The sequence below is a fragment of the Drosophila serrata genome, unplaced genomic scaffold, assembly GCF_035046125.1.
Source record: "Drosophila serrata isolate PLE 108 unplaced genomic scaffold, ASM3504612v1 contig_8, whole genome shotgun sequence".
Taxonomy (NCBI): Eukaryota; Metazoa; Arthropoda; class Insecta; order Diptera; family Drosophilidae; genus Drosophila; species Drosophila serrata.
The window spans coordinates 1,045,340-1,068,198 of NW_028256906.1; the positions used below are offsets into that span (position 1 = coordinate 1,045,340).

The 22,859-nt window shown below is 29.4% G+C and overlaps 2 protein-coding genes across 11 annotated transcripts in view; both read right to left on the reverse strand.

Annotated features, from left to right (window-relative positions):
• Window positions 1-18,848, reverse strand: part of Tango5 (Transport and Golgi organization 5) — a 37,619-nt gene extending 18,771 nt beyond the window's left edge. For 2 of the 10 annotated variants that reach the window (XM_086826818.1, XM_086826822.1), the window contains exons 1-3: window positions 17,624-18,848; window positions 17,329-17,560; window positions 16,320-16,384 (exon numbers count right to left, since the gene is read on the reverse strand). The gene's annotated coding sequence lies outside the window, so the exon portion shown is untranslated. Of the gene's footprint in view, window positions 1-16,319; window positions 16,385-16,823; window positions 17,186-17,265; window positions 17,561-17,623 lie in introns of those variants that run through there. The other 8 variants (XM_086826812.1, XM_086826816.1, XM_086826843.1 and 5 more) reach the window with 7 other exon arrangements.
• Window positions 18,376-22,239, reverse strand: Atg8a (GABA type A receptor-associated protein autophagy-related 8a). The gene is made up of 3 exons (XM_020952962.2): window positions 22,044-22,239; window positions 19,053-19,250; window positions 18,376-18,976 (listed from the first exon to the last, which is right to left on the reverse strand). The coding sequence occupies exons 1-3, from the start codon at window positions 22,131-22,133 to the stop codon at window positions 18,899-18,901; spliced, it is 366 nt and encodes a 121-aa protein (XP_020808621.1). The 5' UTR covers window positions 22,134-22,239; the 3' UTR covers window positions 18,376-18,898.
• Between the last annotated feature and the right edge of the window lie 620 nt (window positions 22,240-22,859).

The following is a 22,859-nucleotide window of genomic DNA, read 5'->3' on the forward strand; positions in this document are numbered from 1 at the left end:
TTATATTTTTCTCTGCAAGATTCTTGAAATCGACATTTTTATTTAATAATTTTGTAAGTATTATTTGGGACAATCAAAGTTTAAAAATCGCATAAATGTGTTAAAAATTCATTAATTTCAATTCGGAAAGCGTTCTTGGGTTCGTTGATTGGAGGTTAACAAATCTGCTTACTACACTTTATTTGTTCCTGTGTTAGGTTTTTGGAGGTAAATAATTTATATTTGAAAATTGTTTTTTAAATCGATTTTTTTATACCATATACTTTGGGACAATGAAAGTTTAAAAATCGCATAACTATGTTAAAAATGCATTAATTTTAATTCGGAAACCTTCTCTGAGCTAGTTTTTTACATGTTTACAAATCTGTATACTCAATTTAAAATTTTAAAATATTCAAATTTTTATCAATTTTTTACAATTTTAATGATGTAACCCCTTATAAAATTTTGAAAAAATTGCAAAAAATTTGTTTTCATCCAAACACGGCCAGATCGACTCTCCTGTTAATGCTGATCAAGAATATATATACTTTATAGGATCGGAAATGGCTCCTTCGCCGATTAAAATTATATTTTTCTCTGCAAGATTCTTGAAATCGACATTTTTATTTAATAATTTTGTAAGTATTATTTGGGACAATCAAAGTTTAAAAATCGCATAAATGTGTTAAAAATTCATTAATTTCAATTCGGAAAGCGTTCTTGGGTTCGTTGATTGGAGGTTAACAAATCTGCATACTACACTTTATTTGTTCCTGTGTTAGGTTTTTGGAGGTAAATAATTTATATTTGAAAATTGTTTTTTAAATCGATTTTTTTATACCATATACTTTGGGACAATGAAAGTTTAAAAATCGCATAACTATGTTAAAAATGCATTAATTTTAATTCGGAAACCTTCTCTGAGCTAGTTTTTTACATGTTTACAAATCTGTATACTCAATTTAAAATTTTAAAATATTCAAATTTTAATCAATTTTTTACAATTTTAATGATGTAACCCCTTATAAAATTTTGAAAAAATTGCAAAAAATTTGTTTTCATCCAAACACGGCCAGATCGACTCTCCTGTTAATGCTGATCAAGAATATATATACTTTATAGGATCGGAAATGGCTCCTTCGCCGATTAAAATTATATTTTTCTCTGCAAGATTCTTGAAATCGACATTTTTATTTAATAATTTTGTAAGTATTATTTGGGACAATCAAAGTTTAAAAATCGCATAAATGTGTTAAAAATTCATTAATTTCAATTCGGAAAGCGTTCTTGGGTTCGTTGATTGGAGGTTAACAAATCTGCATACTACACTTTATTTGTTCCTGTGTTAGGTTTTTGGAGGTAAATAATTTATATTTGAAAATTGTTTTTTAAATCGATTTTTTTATACCATATACTTTGGGACAATGAAAGTTTAAAAATCGCATAACTATGTTAAAAATGCATTAATTTTAATTCGGAAACCTTCTCTGAGCTAGTTTTTTACATGTTTACAAATCTGTATACTCAATTTAAAATTTTAAAATATTCAAATTTTTATCAATTTTTTACAATTTTAATGATGTAACCCCTTATAAAATTTTGAAAAAATTGCAAAAAATTTGTTTTCATCCAAACACGGCCAGATCGACTCTCCTGTTAATGCTGATCAAGAATATATATACTTTATAGGATCGGAAATGGCTCCTTCGCCGATTAAAATTATATTTTTCTCTGCAAGATTCTTGAAATCGACATTTTTATTTAATAATTTTGTAAGTATTATTTGGGACAATCAAAGTTTAAAAATCGCATAAATGTGTTAAAAATTCATTAATTTCAATTCGGAAAGCGTTCTTGGGTTCGTTGATTGGAGGTTAACAAATCTGCATACTACACTTTATTTGTTCCTGTGTTAGGTTTTTGGAGGTAAATAATTTATATTTGAAAATTGTTTTTTAAATCGATTTTTTTATACCATATACTTTGGGACAATGAAAGTTTAAAAATCGCATAACTATGTTAAAAATGCATTAATTTTAATTCGGAAACCTTCTCTGAGCTAGTTTTTTACATGTTTACAAATCTGTATACTCAATTTAAAATTTTAAAATATTCAAATTTTAATCAATTTTTTACAATTTTAATGATGTAACCCCTTATAAAATTTTGAAAAAATTGCAAAAAATTTGTTTTCATCCAAACACGGCCAGATCGACTCTCCTGTTAATGCTGATCAAGAATATATATACTTTATAGGATCGGAAATGGCTCCTTCGCCGATTAAAATTATATTTTTCTCTGCAAGATTCTTGAAATCGACATTTTTATTTAATAATTTTGTAAGTATTATTTGGGACAATCAAAGTTTAAAAATCGCATAAATGTGTTAAAAATTCATTAATTTCAATTCGGAAAGCGTTCTTGGGTTCGTTGATTGGAGGTTAACAAATCTGCATACTACACTTTATTTGTTCCTGTGTTAGGTTTTTGGAGGTAAATAATTTATATTTGAAAATTGTTTTTTAAATCGATTTTTTTATACCATATACTTTGGGACAATGAAAGTTTAAAAATCGCATAACTATGTTAAAAATGCATTAATTTTAATTCGGAAACCTTCTCTGAGCTAGTTTTTTACATGTTTACAAATCTGTATACTCAATTTAAAATTTTAAAATATTCAAATTTTTATCAATTTTTTAGAATTTTAATGATGTAACCCCTTATAAAATTTTGAAAAAATTGCAAAAAATTTGTTTTCATCCAAACACGGCCAGATCGACTCTCCTGTTAATGCTGATCAAGAATATATATACTTTATAGGATCGGAAATGGCTCCTTCGCCGATTAAAATTATATTTTTCTCTGCAAGATTCTTGAAATCGACATTTTTATTTAATAATTTTGTAAGTATTATTTGGGACAATCAAAGTTTAAAAATCGCATAAATGTGTTAAAAATTCATTAATTTCAATTCGGAAAGCGTTCTTGGGTTCGTTGATTGGAGGTTAACAAATCTGCATACTACACTTTATTTGTTCCTGTGTTAGGTTTTTGGAGGTAAATAATTTATATTTGAAAATTGTTTTTTAAATCGATTTTTTTATACCATATACTTTGGGACAATGAAAGTTTAAAAATCGCATAACTATGTTAAAAATGCATTAATTTTAATTCGGAAACCTTCTCTGAGCTAGTTTTTTACATGTTTACAAATCTGTATACTCAATTTAAAATTTTAAAATATTCAAATTTTAATCAATTTTTTACAATTTTAATGATGTAACCCCTTATAAAATTTTGAAAAAATTGCAAAAAATTTGTTTTCATCCAAACACGGCCAGATCGACTCTCCTGTTAATGCTGATCAAGAATATATATACTTTATAGGATCGGAAATGGCTCCTTCGCCGATTAAAATTATATTTTTCTCTGCAAGATTCTTGAAATCGACATTTTTATTTAATAATTTTGTAAGTATTATTTGGGACAATCAAAGTTTAAAAATCGCATAAATGTGTTAAAAATTCATTAATTTCAATTCGGAAAGCGTTCTTGGGTTCGTTGATTGGAGGTTAACAAATCTGCATACTACACTTTATTTGTTCCTGTGTTAGGTTTTTGGAGGTAAATAATTTATATTTGAAAATTGTTTTTTAAATCGATTTTTTTATACCATATACTTTGGGACAATGAAAGTTTAAAAATCGCATAACTATGTTAAAAATGCATTAATTTTAATTCGGAAACCTTCTCTGAGCTAGTTTTTTACATGTTTACAAATCTGTATACTCAATTTAAAATTTTAAAATATTCAAATTTTAATCAATTTTTTACAATTTTAATGATGTAACCCCTTATAAAATTTTGAAAAAATTGCAAAAAATTTGTTTTCATCCAAACACGGCCAGATCGACTCTCCTGTTAATGCTGATCAAGAATATATATACTTTATAGGATCGGAAATGGCTCCTTCGCCGATTAAAATTATATTTTTCTCTGCAAGATTCTTGAAATCGACATTTTTATTTAATAATTTTGTAAGTATTATTTGGGACAATCAAAGTTTAAAAATCGCATAAATGTGTTAAAAATTCATTAATTTCAATTCGGAAAGCGTTCTTGGGTTCGTTGATTGGAGGTTAACAAATCTGCATACTACACTTTATTTGTTCCTGTGTTAGGTTTTTGGAGGTAAATAATTTATATTTGAAAATTGTTTTTTAAATCGATTTTTTTATACCATATACTTTGGGACAATGAAAGTTTAAAAATCGCATAACTATGTTAAAAATGCATTAATTTTAATTCGGAAACCTTCTCTGAGCTAGTTTTTTACATGTTTACAAATCTGTATACTCAATTTAAAATTTTAAAATATTCAAATTTTTATCAATTTTTTAGAATTTTAATGATGTAACCCCTTATAAAATTTTGAAAAAATTGCAAAAAATTTGTTTTCATCCAAACACGGCCAGATCGACTCTCCTGTTAATGCTGATCAAGAATATATATACTTTATAGGATCGGAAATGGCTCCTTCGCCGATTAAAATTATATTTTTCTCTGCAAGATTCTTGAAATCGACATTTTTATTTAATAATTTTGTAAGTATTATTTGGGACAATCAAAGTTTAAAAATCGCATAAATGTGTTAAAAATTCATTAATTTCAATTCGGAAAGCGTTCTTGGGTTCGTTGATTGGAGGTTAACAAATCTGCATACTACACTTTATTTGTTCCTGTGTTAGGTTTTTGGAGGTAAATAATTTATATTTGAAAATTGTTTTTTAAATCGATTTTTTTATACCATATACTTTGGGACAATGAAAGTTTAAAAATCGCATAACTATGTTAAAAATGCATTAATTTTAATTCGGAAACCTTCTCTGAGCTAGTTTTTTACATGTTTACAAATCTGTATACTCAATTTAAAATTTTAAAATATTCAAATTTTAATCAATTTTTTACAATTTTAATGATGTAACCCCTTATAAAATTTTGAAAAAATTGCAAAAAATTTGTTTTCATCCAAACACGGCCAGATCGACTCTCCTGTTAATGCTGATCAAGAATATATATACTTTATAGGATCGGAAATGGCTCCTTCGCCGATTAAAATTATATTTTTCTCTGCAAGATTCTTGAAATCGACATTTTTATTTAATAATTTTGTAAGTATTATTTGGGACAATCAAAGTTTAAAAATCGCATAAATGTGTTAAAAATTCATTAATTTCAATTCGGAAAGCGTTCTTGGGTTCGTTGATTGGAGGTTAACAAATCTGCATACTACACTTTATTTGTTCCTGTGTTAGGTTTTTGGAGGTAAATAATTTATATTTGAAAATTGTTTTTTAAATCGATTTTTTTATACCATATACTTTGGGACAATGAAAGTTTAAAAATCGCATAACTATGTTAAAAATGCATTAATTTTAATTCGGAAACCTTCTCTGAGCTAGTTTTTTACATGTTTACAAATCTGTATACTCAATTTAAAATTTTAAAATATTCAAATTTTTATCAATTTTTTACAATTTTAATGATGTAACCCCTTATAAAATTTTGAAAAAATTGCAAAAAATTTGTTTTCATCCAAACACGGCCAGATCGACTCTCCTGTTGATGCTGATCAAGAATATATATACTTTATAGGATCGGAAATGGCTCCTTCGCCGATTAAAATTATATTTTTCTCTGCAAGATTCTTGAAATCGACATTTTTATTTAATAATTTTGTAAGTATTATTTGGGACAATCAAAGTTTAAAAATCGCATAAATGTGTTAAAAATTCATTAATTTCAATTCGGAAAGCGTTCTTGGGTTCGTTGATTGGAGGTTAACAAATCTGCATACTACACTTTATTTGTTCCTGTGTTAGGTTTTTGGAGGTAAATAATTTATATTTGAAAATTGTTTTTTAAATCGATTTTTTTATACCATATACTTTGGGACAATGAAAGTTTAAAAATCGCATAACTATGTTAAAAATGCATTAATTTTAATTCGGAAACCTTCTCTGAGCTAGTTTTTTACATGTTTACAAATCTGTATACTCAATTTAAAATTTTAAAATATTCAAATTTTTATCAATTTTTTACAATTTTAATGATGTAACCCCTTATAAAATTTTGAAAAAATTGCAAAAAATTTGTTTTCATCCAAACACGGCCAGATCGACTCTCCTGTTAATGCTGATCAAGAATATATATACTTTATAGGATCGGAAATGGCTCCTTCGCCGATTAAAATTATATTTTTCTCTGCAAGATTCTTGAAATCGACATTTTTATTTAATAATTTTGTAAGTATTATTTGGGACAATCAAAGTTTAAAAATCGCATAAATGTGTTAAAAATTCATTAATTTCAATTCGGAAAGCGTTCTTGGGTTCGTTGATTGGAGGTTAACAAATCTGCATACTACACTTTATTTGTTCCTGTGTTAGGTTTTTGGAGGTAAATAATTTATATTTGAAAATTGTTTTTTAAATCGATTTTTTTATACCATATACTTTGGGACAATGAAAGTTTAAAAATCGCATAACTATGTTAAAAATGCATTAATTTTAATTCGGAAACCTTCTCTGAGCTAGTTTTTTACATGTTTACAAATCTGTATACTCAATTTAAAATTTTAAAATATTCAAATTTTTATCAATTTTTTACAATTTTAATGATGTAACCCCTTATAAAATTTTGAAAAAATTGCAAAAAATTTGTTTTCATCCAAACACGGCCAGATCGACTCTCCTGTTAATGCTGATCAAGAATATATATACTTTATAGGATCGGAAATGGCTCCTTCGCCGATTAAAATTATATTTTTCTCTGCAAGATTCTTGAAATCGACATTTTTATTTAATAATTTTGTAAGTATTATTTGGGACAATCAAAGTTTAAAAATCGCATAAATGTGTTAAAAATTCATTAATTTCAATTCGGAAAGCGTTCTTGGGTTCGTTGATTGGAGGTTAACAAATCTGCATACTACACTTTATTTGTTCCTGTGTTAGGTTTTTGGAGGTAAATAATTTATATTTGAAAATTGTTTTTTAAATCGATTTTTTTATACCATATACTTTGGGACAATGAAAGTTTAAAAATCGCATAACTATGTTAAAAATGCATTAATTTTAATTCGGAAACCTTCTCTGAGCTAGTTTTTTACATGTTTACAAATCTGTATACTCAATTTAAAATTTTAAAATATTCAAATTTTTATCAATTTTTTATAATTTTAATGATGTAACCCCTTATAAAATTTTGAAAAAATTGCAAAAAATTTGTTTTCATCCAAACACGGCCAGATCGACTCTCCTGTTAATGCTGATCAAGAATATATATACTTTATAGGATCGGAAATGGCTCCTTCGCCGATTAAAATTATATTTTTCTCTGCAAGATTCTTGAAATCGACATTTTTATTTAATAATTTTGTAAGTATTATTTGGGACAATCAAAGTTTAAAAATCGCATAAATGTGTTAAAAATTCATTAATTTCAATTCGGAAAGCGTTCTTGGGTTCGTTGATTGGAGGTTAACAAATCTGCATACTACACTTTATTTGTTCCTGTGTTAGGTTTTTGGAGGTAAATAATTTATATTTGAAAATTGTTTTTTAAATCGATTTTTTTATACCATATACTTTGGGACAATGAAAGTTTAAAAATCGCATAACTATGTTAAAAATGCATTAATTTTAATTCGGAAACCTTCTCTGAGCTAGTTTTTTACATGTTTACAAATCTGCATACTCAATTTAAAATTTTAAAATATTCAAATTTTTATCAATTTTTTATAATTTTAATGATGTAACCCCTTATAAAATTTTGAAAAAATTGCAAAAAATTTGTTTTCATCCAAACACGGCCAGATCGACTCTCCTGTTAATGCTGATCAAGAATATATATACTTTATAGGATCGGAAATGGCTCCTTCGCCGATTAAAATTATATTTTTCTCTGCAAGATTCTTGAAATCGACATTTTTATTTAATAATTTTGTAAGTATTATTTGGGACAATCAAAGTTTAAAAATCGCATAAATGTGTTAAAAATTCATTAATTTCAATTCGGAAAGCGTTCTTGGGTTCGTTGATTGGAGGTTAACAAATCTGCTTACTACACTTTATTTGTTCCTGTGTTAGGTTTTTGGAGGTAAATAATTTATATTTGAAAATTGTTTTTTAAATCGATTTTTTTATACCATATACTTTGGGACAATGAAAGTTTAAAAATCGCATAACTATGTTAAAAATGCATTAATTTTAATTCGGAAACCTTCTCTGAGCTAGTTTTTTACATGTTTACAAATCTGTATACTCAATTTAAAATTTTAAAATATTCAAATTTTTATCAATTTTTTACAATTTTAATGATGTAACCCCTTATAAAATTTTGAAAAAATTGCAAAAAATTTGTTTTCATCCAAACACGGCCAGATCGACTCTCCTGTTAATGCTGATCAAGAATATATATACTTTATAGGATCGGAAATGGCTCCTTCGCCGATTAAAATTATATTTTTCTCTGCAAGATTCTTGAAATCGACATTTTTATTTAATAATTTTGTAAGTATTATTTGGGACAATCAAAGTTTAAAAATCGCATAAATGTGTTAAAAATTCATTAATTTCAATTCGGAAAGCGTTCTTGGGTTCGTTGATTGGAGGTTAACAAATCTGCATACTACACTTTATTTGTTCCTGTGTTAGGTTTTTGGAGGTAAATAATTTATATTTGAAAATTGTTTTTTAAATCGATTTTTTTATACCATATACTTTGGGACAATGAAAGTTTAAAAATCGCATAACTATGTTAAAAATGCATTAATTTTAATTCGGAAACCTTCTCTGAGCTAGTTTTTTACATGTTTACAAATCTGCATACTCAATTTAAAATTTTAAAATATTCAAATTTTTATCAATTTTTTATAATTTTAATGATGTAACCCCTTATAAAATTTTGAAAAAATTGCAAAAAATTTGTTTTCATCCAAACACGGCCAGATCGACTCTCCTGTTAATGCTGATCAAGAATATATATACTTTATAGGATCGGAAATGGCTCCTTCGCCGATTAAAATTATATTTTTCTCTGCAAGATTCTTGAAATCGACATTTTTATTTAATAATTTTGTAAGTATTATTTGGGACAATCAAAGTTTAAAAATCGCATAAATGTGTTAAAAATTCATTAATTTCAATTCGGAAAGCGTTCTTGGGTTCGTTGATTGGAGGTTAACAAATCTGCTTACTACACTTTATTTGTTCCTGTGTTAGGTTTTTGGAGGTAAATAATTTATATTTGAAAATTGTTTTTTAAATCGATTTTTTTATACCATATACTTTGGGACAATGAAAGTTTAAAAATCGCATAACTATGTTAAAAATGCATTAATTTTAATTCGGAAACCTTCTCTGAGCTAGTTTTTTACATGTTTACAAATCTGTATACTCAATTTAAAATTTTAAAATATTCAAATTTTTATCAATTTTTTACAATTTTAATGATGTAACCCCTTATAAAATTTTGAAAAAATTGCAAAAAATTTGTTTTCATCCAAACACGGCCAGATCGACTCTCCTGTTAATGCTGATCAAGAATATATATACTTTATAGGATCGGAAATGGCTCCTTCGCCGATTAAAATTATATTTTTCTCTGCAAGATTCTTGAAATCGACATTTTTATTTAATAATTTTGTAAGTATTATTTGGGACAATCAAAGTTTAAAAATCGCATAAATGTGTTAAAAATTCATTAATTTCAATTCGGAAAGCGTTCTTGGGTTCGTTGATTGGAGGTTAACAAATCTGCATACTACACTTTATTTGTTCCTGTGTTAGGTTTTTGGAGGTAAATAATTTATATTTGAAAATTGTTTTTTAAATCGATTTTTTTATACCATATACTTTGGGACAATGAAAGTTTAAAAATCGCATAACTATGTTAAAAATGCATTAATTTTAATTCGGAAACCTTCTCTGAGCTAGTTTTTTACATGTTTACAAATCTGTATACTCAATTTAAAATTTTAAAATATTCAAATTTTAATCAATTTTTTACAATTTTAATGATGTAACCCCTTATAAAATTTTGAAAAAATTGCAAAAAATTTGTTTTCATCCAAACACGGCCAGATCGACTCTCCTGTTAATGCTGATCAAGAATATATATACTTTATAGGATCGGAAATGGCTCCTTCGCCGATTAAAATTATATTTTTCTCTGCAAGATTCTTGAAATCGACATTTTTATTTAATAATTTTGTAAGTATTATTTGGGACAATCAAAGTTTAAAAATCGCATAAATGTGTTAAAAATTCATTAATTTCAATTCGGAAAGCGTTCTTGGGTTCGTTGATTGGAGGTTAACAAATCTGCATACTACACTTTATTTGTTCCTGTGTTAGGTTTTTGGAGGTAAATAATTTATATTTGAAAATTGTTTTTTAAATCGATTTTTTTATACCATATACTTTGGGACAATGAAAGTTTAAAAATCGCATAACTATGTTAAAAATGCATTAATTTTAATTCGGAAACCTTCTCTGAGCTAGTTTTTTACATGTTTACAAATCTGTATACTCAATTTAAAATTTTAAAATATTCAAATTTTTATCAATTTTTTACAATTTTAATGATGTAACCCCTTATAAAATTTTGAAAAAATTGCAAAAAATTTGTTTTCATCCAAACACGGCCAGATCGACTCTCCTGTTAATGCTGATCAAGAATATATATACTTTATAGGATCGGAAATGGCTCCTTCGCCGATTAAAATTATATTTTTCTCTGCAAGATTCTTGAAATCGACATTTTTATTTAATAATTTTGTAAGTATTATTTGGGACAATCAAAGTTTAAAAATCGCATAAATGTGTTAAAAATTCATTAATTTCAATTCGGAAAGCGTTCTTGGGTTCGTTGATTGGAGGTTAACAAATCTGCATACTACACTTTATTTGTTCCTGTGTTAGGTTTTTGGAGGTAAATAATTTATATTTGAAAATTGTTTTTTAAATCGATTTTTTTATACCATATACTTTGGGACAATGAAAGTTTAAAAATCGCATAACTATGTTAAAAATGCATTAATTTTAATTCGGAAACCTTCTCTGAGCTAGTTTTTTACATGTTTACAAATCTGTATACTCAATTTAAAATTTTAAAATATTCAAATTTTAATCAATTTTTTACAATTTTAATGATGTAACCCCTTATAAAATTTTGAAAAAATTGCAAAAAATTTGTTTTCATCCAAACACGGCCAGATCGACTCTCCTGTTAATGCTGATCAAGAATATATATACTTTATAGGATCGGAAATGGCTCCTTCGCCGATTAAAATTATATTTTTCTCTGCAAGATTCTTGAAATCGACATTTTTATTTAATAATTTTGTAAGTATTATTTGGGACAATCAAAGTTTAAAAATCGCATAAATGTGTTAAAAATTCATTAATTTCAATTCGGAAAGCGTTCTTGGGTTCGTTGATTGGAGGTTAACAAATCTGCATACTACACTTTATTTGTTCCTGTGTTAGGTTTTTGGAGGTAAATAATTTATATTTGAAAATTGTTTTTTAAATCGATTTTTTTATACCATATACTTTGGGACAATGAAAGTTTAAAAATCGCATAACTATGTTAAAAATGCATTAATTTTAATTCGGAAACCTTCTCTGAGCTAGTTTTTTACATGTTTACAAATCTGTATACTCAATTTAAAATTTTAAAATATTCAAATTTTTATCAATTTTTTACAATTTTAATGATGTAACCCCTTATAAAATTTTGAAAAAATTGCAAAAAATTTGTTTTCATCCAAACACGGCCAGATCGACTCTCCTGTTAATGCTGATCAAGAATATATATACTTTATAGGATCGGAAATGGCTCCTTCGCCGATTAAAATTATATTTTTCTCTGCAAGATTCTTGAAATCGACATTTTTATTTAATAATTTTGTAAGTATTATTTGGGACAATCAAAGTTTAAAAATCGCATAAATGTGTTAAAAATTCATTAATTTCAATTCGGAAAGCGTTCTTGGGTTCGTTGATTGGAGGTTAACAAATCTGCATACTACACTTTATTTGTTCCTGTGTTAGGTTTTTGGAGGTAAATAATTTATATTTGAAAATTGTTTTTTAAATCGATTTTTTTATACCATATACTTTGGGACAATGAAAGTTTAAAAATCGCATAACTATGTTAAAAATGCATTAATTTTAATTCGGAAACCTTCTCTGAGCTAGTTTTTTACATGTTTACAAATCTGTATACTCAATTTAAAATTTTAAAATATTCAAATTTTTATCAATTTTTTACAATTTTAATGATGTAACCCCTTATAAAATTTTGAAAAAATTGCAAAAAATTTGTTTTCATCCAAACACGGCCAGATCGACTCTCCTGTTAATGCTGATCAAGAATATATATACTTTATAGGATCGGAAATGGCTCCTTCGCCGATTAAAATTATATTTTTCTCTGCAAGATTCTTGAAATCGACATTTTTATTTAATAATTTTGTAAGTATTATTTGGGACAATCAAAGTTTAAAAATCGCATAAATGTGTTAAAAATTCATTAATTTCAATTCGGAAAGCGTTCTTGGGTTCGTTGATTGGAGGTTAACAAATCTGCATACTACACTTTATTTGTTCCTGTGTTAGGTTTTTGGAGGTAAATAATTTATATTTGAAAATTGTTTTTTAAATCGATTTTTTTATACCATATACTTTGGGACAATGAAAGTTTAAAAATCGCATAACTATGTTAAAAATGCATTAATTTTAATTCGGAAACCTTCTCTGAGCTAGTTTTTTACATGTTTACAAATCTGTATACTCAATTTAAAATTTTAAAATATTCAAATTTTAATCAATTTTTTACAATTTTAATGATGTAACCCCTTATAAAATTTTGAAAAAATTGCAAAAAATTTGTTTTCATCCAAACACGGCCAGATCGACTCTCCTGTTAATGCTGATCAAGAATATATATACTTTATAGGATCGGAAATGGCTCCTTCGCCGATTAAAATTATATTTTTCTCTGCAAGATTCTTGAAATCGACATTTTTATTTAATAATTTTGTAAGTATTATTTGGGACAATCAAAGTTTAAAAATCGCATAAATGTGTTAAAAATTCATTAATTTCAATTCGGAAAGCGTTCTTGGGTTCGTTGATTGGAGGTTAACAAATCTGCATACTACACTTTATTTGTTCCTGTGTTAGGTTTTTGGAGGTAAATAATTTATATTTGAAAATTGTTTTTTAAATCGATTTTTTTATACCATATACTTTGGGACAATGAAAGTTTAAAAATCGCATAACTATGTTAAAAATGCATTAATTTTAATTCGGAAACCTTCTCTGAGCTAGTTTTTTACATGTTTACAAATCTGTATACTCAATTTAAAATTTTAAAATATTCAAATTTTTATCAATTTTTTACAATTTTAATGATGTAACCCCTTATAAAATTTTGAAAAAATTGCAAAAAATTTGTTTTCATCCAAACACGGCCAGATCGACTCTCCTGTTGATGCTGATCAAGAATATATATACTTTATAGGATCGGAAATGGCTCCTTCGCCGATTAAAATTATATTTTTCTCTGCAAGATTCTTGAAATCGACATTTTTATTTAATAATTTTGTAAGTATTATTTGGGACAATCAAAGTTTAAAAATCGCATAAATGTGTTAAAAATTCATTAATTTCAATTCGGAAAGCGTTCTTGGGTTCGTTGATTGGAGGTTAACAAATCTGCATACTACACTTTATTTGTTCCTGTGTTAGGTTTTTGGAGGTAAATAATTTATATTTGAAAATTGTTTTTTAAATAGATTTTTTTATACCATATACTTTGGGACAATGAAAGTTTAAAAATCGCATAACTATGTTAAAAATGCATTAATTTTAATTCGGAAACCTTCTCTGAGCTAGTTTTTTACATGTTTACAAATCTGTATACTCAATTTAAAATTTTAAAATATTCAAATTTTAATCAATTTTTTACAATTTTAATGATGTAACCCCTTATAAAATTTTGAAAAAATTGCAAAAAATTTGTTTTCATCCAAACACGGCCAGATCGACTCTCCTGTTAATGCTGATCAAGAATATATATACTTTATAGGATCGGAAATGGCTCCTTCGCCGATTAAAATTATATTTTTCTCTGCAAGATTCTTGAAATCGACATTTTTATTTAATAATTTTGTAAGTATTATTTGGGACAATCAAAGTTTAAAAATCGCATAAATGTGTTAAAAATTCATTAATTTCAATTCGGAAACCGTTCTTGGGTTCGTTGATTGGAGGTTAACAAATCTGCATACTACACTTTATTTGTTCCTGTGTTAGGTTTTTGGAGGTAAATAATTTATATTTGAAAATTGTTTTTTAAATCGATTTTTTTATACCATATACTTTGGGACAATGAAAGTTTAAAAATCGCATAACTATGTTAAAAATGCATTAATTTTAATTCGGAAACCTTCTCTGAGCTAGTTTTTTACATGTTTACAAATCTGTATACTCAATTTAAAATTTTAAAATATTCAAATTTTTATCAATTTTTTACAATTTTAATGATGTAACCCCTTATAAAATTTTGAAAAAATTGCAAAAAATTTGTTTTCATCCAAACACGGCCAGATCGACTCTCCTGTTAATGCTGATCAAGAATATATATACTTTATAGGATCGGAAATGGCTCCTTCGCCGATTAAAATTATATTTTTCTCTGCAAGATTCTTGAAATCGACATTTTTATTTAATAATTTTGTAAGTATTATTTGGGACAATCAAAGTTTAAAAATCGCATAAATGTGTTAAAAATTCATTAATTTCAATTCGGAAAGCGTTCTTGGGTTCGTTGATTGGAGGTTAACAAATCTGCATACTACACTTTATTTGTTCCTGTGTTAGGTTTTTGGAGGTAAATAATTTATATTTGAAAATTGTTTTTTAAATCGATTTTTTTATACCATATACTTTGGGACAATGAAAGTTTAAAAATCGCATAACTATGTTAAAAATGCATTAATTTTAATTCGGAAACCTTCTCTGAGCTAATTTTTTACATGTTTACAAATCTGTATACTCAATTTAAAATTTTAAAATATTCAAATTTTTACAATTTTAATGATGTAACCCCTTATAAAATTTTGAAAAAATTGCAAAAAATTTGTTTTCATCCAAACACGGCCAGATCGACTCTCCTGTTAATGCTGATCAAGAATATATATACTTTATAGGATCGGAAATGGCTCCTTCGCCGATTAAAATTATATTTTTCTCTGCAAGATTCTTGAAATCGACATTTTTATTTAATAATTTTGTAAGTATTATTTGGGACAATCAAAGTTTAAAAATCGCATAAATGTGTTAAAAATTCATTAATTTCAATTCGGAAAGCGTTCTTGGGTTCGTTGATTGGAGGTTAACAAATCTGCATACTACACTTTATTTGTTCCTGTGTTAGGTTTTTGGAGGTAAATAATTTATATTTGAAAATTGTTTTTTAAATCGATTTTTTTATACCATATACTTTGGGACAATGAAAGTTTAAAAATCGCATAACTATGTTAAAAATGCATTAATTTTAATTCGGAAACCTTCTCTGAGCTAGTTTTTTACATGTTTACAAATCTGTATACTCAATTTAAAATTTTAAAATATTCAAATTTTAATCAATTTTTTACAATTTTAATGATGTAACCCCTTATAAAATTTTGAAAAAATTGCAAAAAATTTGTTTTCATCCAAACACGGCCAGATCGACTCTCCTGTTAATGCTGATCAAGAATATATATACTTTATAGGATCGGAAATGGCTGCTTCAATGTTTTTCAAGCTGTTTACTAAAACTATAATACCCTTAAGGGGTATAGAAAGTGTGATATTTTTCTAGCCACTTTGTTATATTTCTTACTCACAGAAGAGCAATTTTTACTAACACTAAATCCTTAAGTAAATGTTAAATATTTTAAGAGGTTTTTAACCGATTTATTTACTTTATTAAAATAGGAAATCACATTTGTCATAAAGTTCTTAAAATATTCATCTACCTGTTCACCAGTTACCAGCTAAAACCCTTTAAAAATTCTAGTGTAAGTCAAGATAAAAAGAGTGTTGATTCTGTTACAACTTTTACTTGATTAGTTTGAATTTAAAAATTAATATTTGATTGCAAAATTACTTTGTTTTATTTGAATATTTTTAAGAAATTTAAAATATGAGATTATAAAAAAATTTCACTGATTTAAATATGAAAACCAGGTAGAGGATATTCCGTATTCGACTTACATATACATTTATTTTTCGGTCATTCTGCGGGCGTTTTGATAGTTTTCTAAATTGAATTTGATTTGCTTGGGAAAAATGAAAATCTCTTTAATCTTTTTTCTCTATTAGCCAGTGTGCGTATGTGTTTGTGTGCAAAGCCCGCGGAAAAGCGCAACAAAAACAAGACCAAGAACGGGCGACATCACAGCGGTAGCGCGAGATAATCATGCGATACTTGAGCACCAATAAAACGAATCCACATGTTCACCAAACGAAACGAGCCAGAAACAGAAGCGGAAAACAGAGACGGAAGGCACACACACACACATACACACACAGCAATGAGTGAGAGGGAGGGAGAGTGCAAAGAACAGTGAGTGACGGAGTGAAGTACAGAGACAAGGAAGACAACAAAAACAAGCTGAGCTGGACAATAACACGACTGCTATTGCTGCTGCCGTTTTGCTGTTTTCGCTTGCCTTTTCTTTAATTTGTATTCTTATTCTTTTTCTGTTGCTTTTTCACCCTAGAGTGTCTAATCAGCATTTTTCGCCATAATTCAATAACACAATTGTCCGTCGAGGAACAGTTACTACGGGTTACGGTTATGTGGCAACCGATGCAGCTGTTTTTTTCTTATATTTCTTTATATTTTAGTTCTTCTCCGGCAATAGGCTGGGGGTTCAAGAAACCCGGCAGCGACGGGGGTGGTGCGATTGGCAAACCATCCCCCAACAAAAAGACACGAAAATCAATTGCATTTGGTACGCGGAAACATATTAATTGATAACTGAACTACGCATGTTATTCATTTCTCTAATTTACATCGTCACGAGGCACAACACTAACAACACTAGCCACTAGAGCAATAACAATAACAATAACAGTGCTCAGCAGTGGCGAGGTTTTTCTCTCCCTCCCCCCGTGGGCTGATTTTTGTTCTCTCATTTTTTTTTCGATTTTGCACCTTCTCTCCTGTTTTGTAACTGGGTCCGATTTTATCCGGCAATGTGGCAAACGGCGTTCTTACCTGTTCTTGTGTGTGTCCGTGTCCGTGTGGGCCCTGGCTCTGGCGCGGGCGTATTGCACTTTTGGCACACGATGTGTTTCACATGAAAAAAACGCGATTTGTTAATAATTTTTAAGCACAGCTAGAGCTGGCAGTACCGCGATGTAGCGGCGATTGCATATCGATGGTTTTGGTGGCTGTTATCGATGGGTTTCTTCACCATGTCCTCCACTTTTTTTCGGGGTTATTTTTCCTGAAAAAAAGGAATAAATATAGATATAAGAATTGTTGCTAATTAGTGAGATATCAGACTTACTTCCACATTTTCTGTATGCAATTCTTTCGGATAACCAGCAGATCAACAGTGCTGCCCATCAATGGAGCTACGCGGCGCCATTTTCGAATCGGAAGGTTCGCATTGATAAGATTACATATTAAAACAAAGGAAGTGAATCACTTTGCCTTGATAAATAATACAAATATCATGCAACGAGCTGTTTGACATGTTTACTTTGTTTTAGATTTTGAAAACTTGAGAGATTTCTGTTAATTTTAAGTGAAATTACAAACAATACAATGAGAGTCAAGGTTTGCAAGTGAAAGAGTCATGTCTGACCTCATAAACCATATATATTCTTGATCAGAATGTTCAGGCAAGTAGATCTAGACAAGTCAGGCAAAAAAAAAAAATTTACCCATTTTTTTGAAAATTTGATAAGGGGTTGCATCGTTAAAATGTTCATAAATGGGAAAAAATTTACATGTTTTTAAATCTTAAATTAAGTATGCAGATTTGTTTACCTATAAAACACTTGAAAGTCTGATTTAATACAAATATTGATCAAAATATGATCATATAAAAATATAGATTCAAGTCATGCACATATTTAAGACCAAAGGTATACGTTATTACTATTTTTTTTATCTTATGTGCAAAATACTTAACTGTTCGTTTAACAAAAGAAATAACAATTGGTAACTTTTTTGTTCCACAACTCCTTTCTTTTATGTACATTTTATTTGTTAACCCAAGAGTGGTTCAAGTGAACCCCAATCAAAGCAGTTTACTTATTTTTGTAGTTTTTGTTTATTTAATAATAGATTAATTACCGTACACTTAACCGAGAGAGTCCTATTCGTAACCATACACACTAAATATGCACAAAATTTTGTTGTATTGTAAAAAAAAAGTGGGTAAAAGGGCGAAATTAACGAAATAAGCGAATAAAAGTAAAGTACAAAGGGCATGCGCCTAGCAGCAATTGAAATTAGATGGGGAGCTTGTTTCTGGGGTTAATAATGGTACGAAAAGAGCGGAGTTTAATTGAAAATACTAATGCGTATAGAAAATGTATATATATAAAATAAAGTTCACATAACAATTGTTTTTGTCGTTTTTTCTGGGTGTTTTGTGGATTTTTTTGTTGCCTGGTTCAGATCATTTTCAAATTCTTTTCATCAATTCGTTTAGCTAACTCGCGTCCGTATTTTTAAGCTGCATGCTAAACGTAAAATATATTTGTATTTATATATATAGATTTCTGTATAGGGGGTTGTTTGCCACAGCGGTGCAGTGAGAAGCGCCGCCGAGTTAGTTGACCCTGGCCATGCCGTAGACATTCTCATCGGAGTAGGCGATATACAGGAAGTAGTCCTCCTCGTGGTGTTCCTTTAACACAATAGTCAAGACAGAAACGCATTAAACACATGGATCAGAGAGAGACAGGAGAGGGACGATTAGTTACCTGATACAGGGAGCCCATGGTTGCCGATGTTGGTGGAATGACGTTGTTCACAAAGAAGAAGAGGGCATCCTCGGGACGCAGGTGGATGCGCTTGCGGATGAGGAAGTAGAACTGGCCAACAGTCAGATCCGAGGGCACCAGGTACTTCTTCTTGTCCAGGTCACCGATGCGCGCCTTAGGAGCCTTCTCGACGATCACCTGGCAGGAAAAGAAAACAGGAGGTTAGTTTAAGATTGCTCAATATGTGCGGACTACGTGCCAAGGCATTGCATTTCTGCGTGTGCTCGACTACGTGCTACCTGGGGATTTAATTATTTCGTGCCTGAACAGTGGAAAGCAATTATTTTGAAAATTTTATGCAAATCAAAGCATGACCTTGTTTTACACTTGTATTATTTCTCTATTGTTCAATTGTATATCTAAATAACAAATAATAAACTCAAAAACGTGGTTATATACAAGACGGGAAGCTAAATAAGGAAAATATATAGTATAAAATATGATTCCTGTTGTTCGTGACTTAATTTAGGTCTTTAGAGGCTAACATGATTCATTTGGTAGTTAAAATTAGCAATTTCGTGCTTGCATTGGCCAGTTTCATCATTTCAGAAGTAATTTTAAATCTTATTTCATCAGTTCACTAGTAATTTCGCAATTTCAACAATAATTAACCTTGATAAATGCCAGATTCTGTATTTAAAACTGAAAATCAACAGATTAAATCTTGATGTTAGTTAGTTCAAGTCTATTGGGGTAAAGACGTACTTGAGTTACCAATTTAGTAACTGAAATGTGTAATTAGGCAGTTGAATGAGTAACGAGGATTTTTGCAATACAAGTTTCAGGTTTACAACGCACTTTTTGTTTACAATTGAACACCTACCTACTCTGGCAGAAGTCAGAAGCCTGCAAAGCAGTGAAGGAGTCATTTCCGACCCTATAAATTCTTGATCAGCATGATCAGCTAAGTCGATCTATCCGTCTCCGGTAGAAAAACAAATTAAGTTTTTTTTTTTAATTTTATAAGGGGTAAAATCGTGAAAATTATTAAAAATGGACAAAAAAGGTTTTTTTTTTTGTTTTTTTTTTTTTTAATTTTAATTGAGTATGCAGATTTAAAGACTAACACAGGAAAGCTTTCAGCATTCAAATTAATGATCTTTTGACTGAGTTATGAGATTTTTAAACTTTGATTTGTTGACAAAATTGTCATTTTATAATAGAGATAAATAAAAAATATTTTAAAGTACATTAAAATCCCTCACTTAGTGGACTAGGGGATTTCTTTTTTTTTTTCGTAAAAGCTTGACTAAAGTAGAAACCACTTCCCTTACAAGTAGATTACAAACTAAACTTTACTATTGAGTACTAGAAGCATAATTTAATATTAAATTCTTAAAATTTATGTAAGTAATTTTACCTCTATCATTGGGTCTCAGCTTTGGATACGATGCTCAGAAGGCTTTTTGAGCTTTATTTATCAGTGAACTGATATTTTTAGTTTATATTAATAGCTAAAAGGTTTATTACTAACTTTGGGTGCTTTGTTTCAAGTATTTTGGTTAGAACACTATTAGAATTAACAAATTGGTAAATATTGGGTGATATATTTAACTTTTAGTAGTTTTGGGTATGTATTATCTACTAACCCCAACTTTATTTAATATTTCAAGATGTTTTTGTTTTAAAATATTGAACGATTTTAATAAAATTAGGAAACAACTGGTTTCATCTAAATTTTTGGTCAAAAAGAAGTTTAGCTAACATTTAATTACTGATTAAGCTTCTTTAAACTCCGCTTAACCCCTGTTTTGAGTCAAATTAAAACCCTGTGTCGGTCTAATTGTTGAACTGGTTTTTGGCCAACTTCTAGAACAGGAAGCGCGGAGCAAGCACCAAATAATATTTTTGGTCGATGAACACGAAATTAGGGAACCATTGCCGCTTATCGCTACTTTTTTGCCAAAAGAAAACCGAATCTGGTTAGCGTCATTGGCCGAAATCAAGGTGTCTGCTTTTTGGCAATAGCGTCTATGTAGAATGTATTCATGATACTAGAAGGAATTTGTATAATATATGATGCGACGACCAGCTGGCCTTTCGCGCACTCATCAGCTGTTATGTGACTTTGGCACTTTGTACACTTGCCAAAAACAGGCGAAATCAATATAAACACAAATAAATCATATATACATATGTGCCTACGTATGTAATCATCGAAAACAAAACAGCGAGTGGCGATTGGGGCACCTTCAGCTTGAGTTTTTACATTTACAATTATTTTTAATTGTATTTTCTGCCTCCTTTTGTGCTCTGCAAAAGGAGTGGAGTCTGCTGATAAGGTGAAATAGCAATAGCTACTACCCCCCGCTCTTCGGTCTCCCTTGTTTTCCCGTTTTTCTGTTTTCTTTTTGTTTTTGTGTGCAGCCCCCGTCTCTATGACTAATTCCTGTCGCTGTGTGCGTGTGTGTGTATTAGTGGGTGATTTGTTATTATGCGCAGTACACTCGCTTGTTTTTGCAAGCAAACAAACACCAAAAATGAAATTTAAATCAAAAACAACTGGTTCGCGGTATGGCAAGCGGGGTGAGGGGTAGAGGCGCAGATGAAATCGGGCAGGCAAGTGGGAAAACAACAACAACCCAACAGCTGAGCAAGTGAAACGGCTAGCTCACTCGCACTCGCACATACACACACATACACACAGCGAGGCTGCTTTGTTCTTCTATTTGTGTTTGTGTGAGTGTTCGACAGGGGACAATTTTTGCATTTCATTATGGTTGGCTAGCAAATGTTTTCCCAGCTGAAGTGCACTTTATGCAATTGCTGCGCATTCGGCCCCTGACATGCCGTTGCGAAATTATTAACAATTATTAACATCCCCAATATGCGCAGTATTGATTTTCCTCGGTACAACAAAAAAAGCGAACGACGCAAAACAAACGCATACACACTCACGCACACACAATACATATATACTAGGGTACTTACTGGCACACGGTCTGGATATTTGCGACGGATCTTGTCCCCCTCGGCGCGGCGCTTCTCAAAGGCGTGCTCCTCCTTGTATTGGAACTTCATGATGTACAGGAAATTGGCTAAGAAACGCAGTTTTCAATTTTTACTTTTTTCACTAGTCACTGTGTAGCTGGATGCGTGTTGTTGGTCGTGGTTTTTTTTTCCTTCTGCTTCTTCTTTTTCGTGGTGATGATATCGTGATGTTGCGTGAGCTCAGTGTTACTTCGTGAGTTCCTTAACATTTACATCTGACACGCCTGCAGAGCTGTTTTACATGTTTACAGATACATGAGGTCGAATTCTCACTGGGGTAGAATGCCCATGTATTATGTAGAATTCGTAACATAGCTGCTCTCTGCTATTTAGGGTGCTGTCGAGTGGCTGTAAATTAACAGGACTTTCTCTCGGGTGCTGTCGGCTGCCGGGTTGATCTTGGTTGTTGGAAATATGTCAAAATACCAAATTATGCCGTTTTCAGATTCTGTATCATGTATAATGTAAAACTCATAACATGGACTGTATTCTTCGATATTTTGTTTCTGGTCACTCTGAATACCGAAGCTGTTATTTAACATTTTACATTTTACACGCTTACAGATACATGTAGAGCTCTTATGTCGGAAGTGAAATTCATTAACAGACCTGCTCTCACCCAAACAGATAGAGCGTAAATTAACAGATCTTGAGAGTTAACAGAATTTTGCAGTTGAATTGAAAAAAGTGTGACCAAAGGCATAGGAATCGAAAAATGGTACCGATTGTTTCGATCTGCAATATATCGATGTATTC

Excerpts from the sequence above, each read along its gene's own strand:
- Atg8a (XM_020952962.2), bottom strand. The coding sequence starts at position 22,133 with ATGAAGTTCCAATACAAGGAGGAGCACGCCTTTGAGAAGCGCCGCGCC. Across the intron at positions 19,251-22,043 it reads AATATCCAGACCGTGTGCCA|GTGATCGTCGAGAAGGCTCC; the intron begins GTAAGTACCCTA and ends TTTTCCTGCCAG. Across the intron at positions 18,977-19,052 it reads CCATGGGCTCCCTGTATCAG|GAACACCACGAGGAGGACTA; the intron begins GTAACTAATCGT and ends ATTGTGTTAAAG.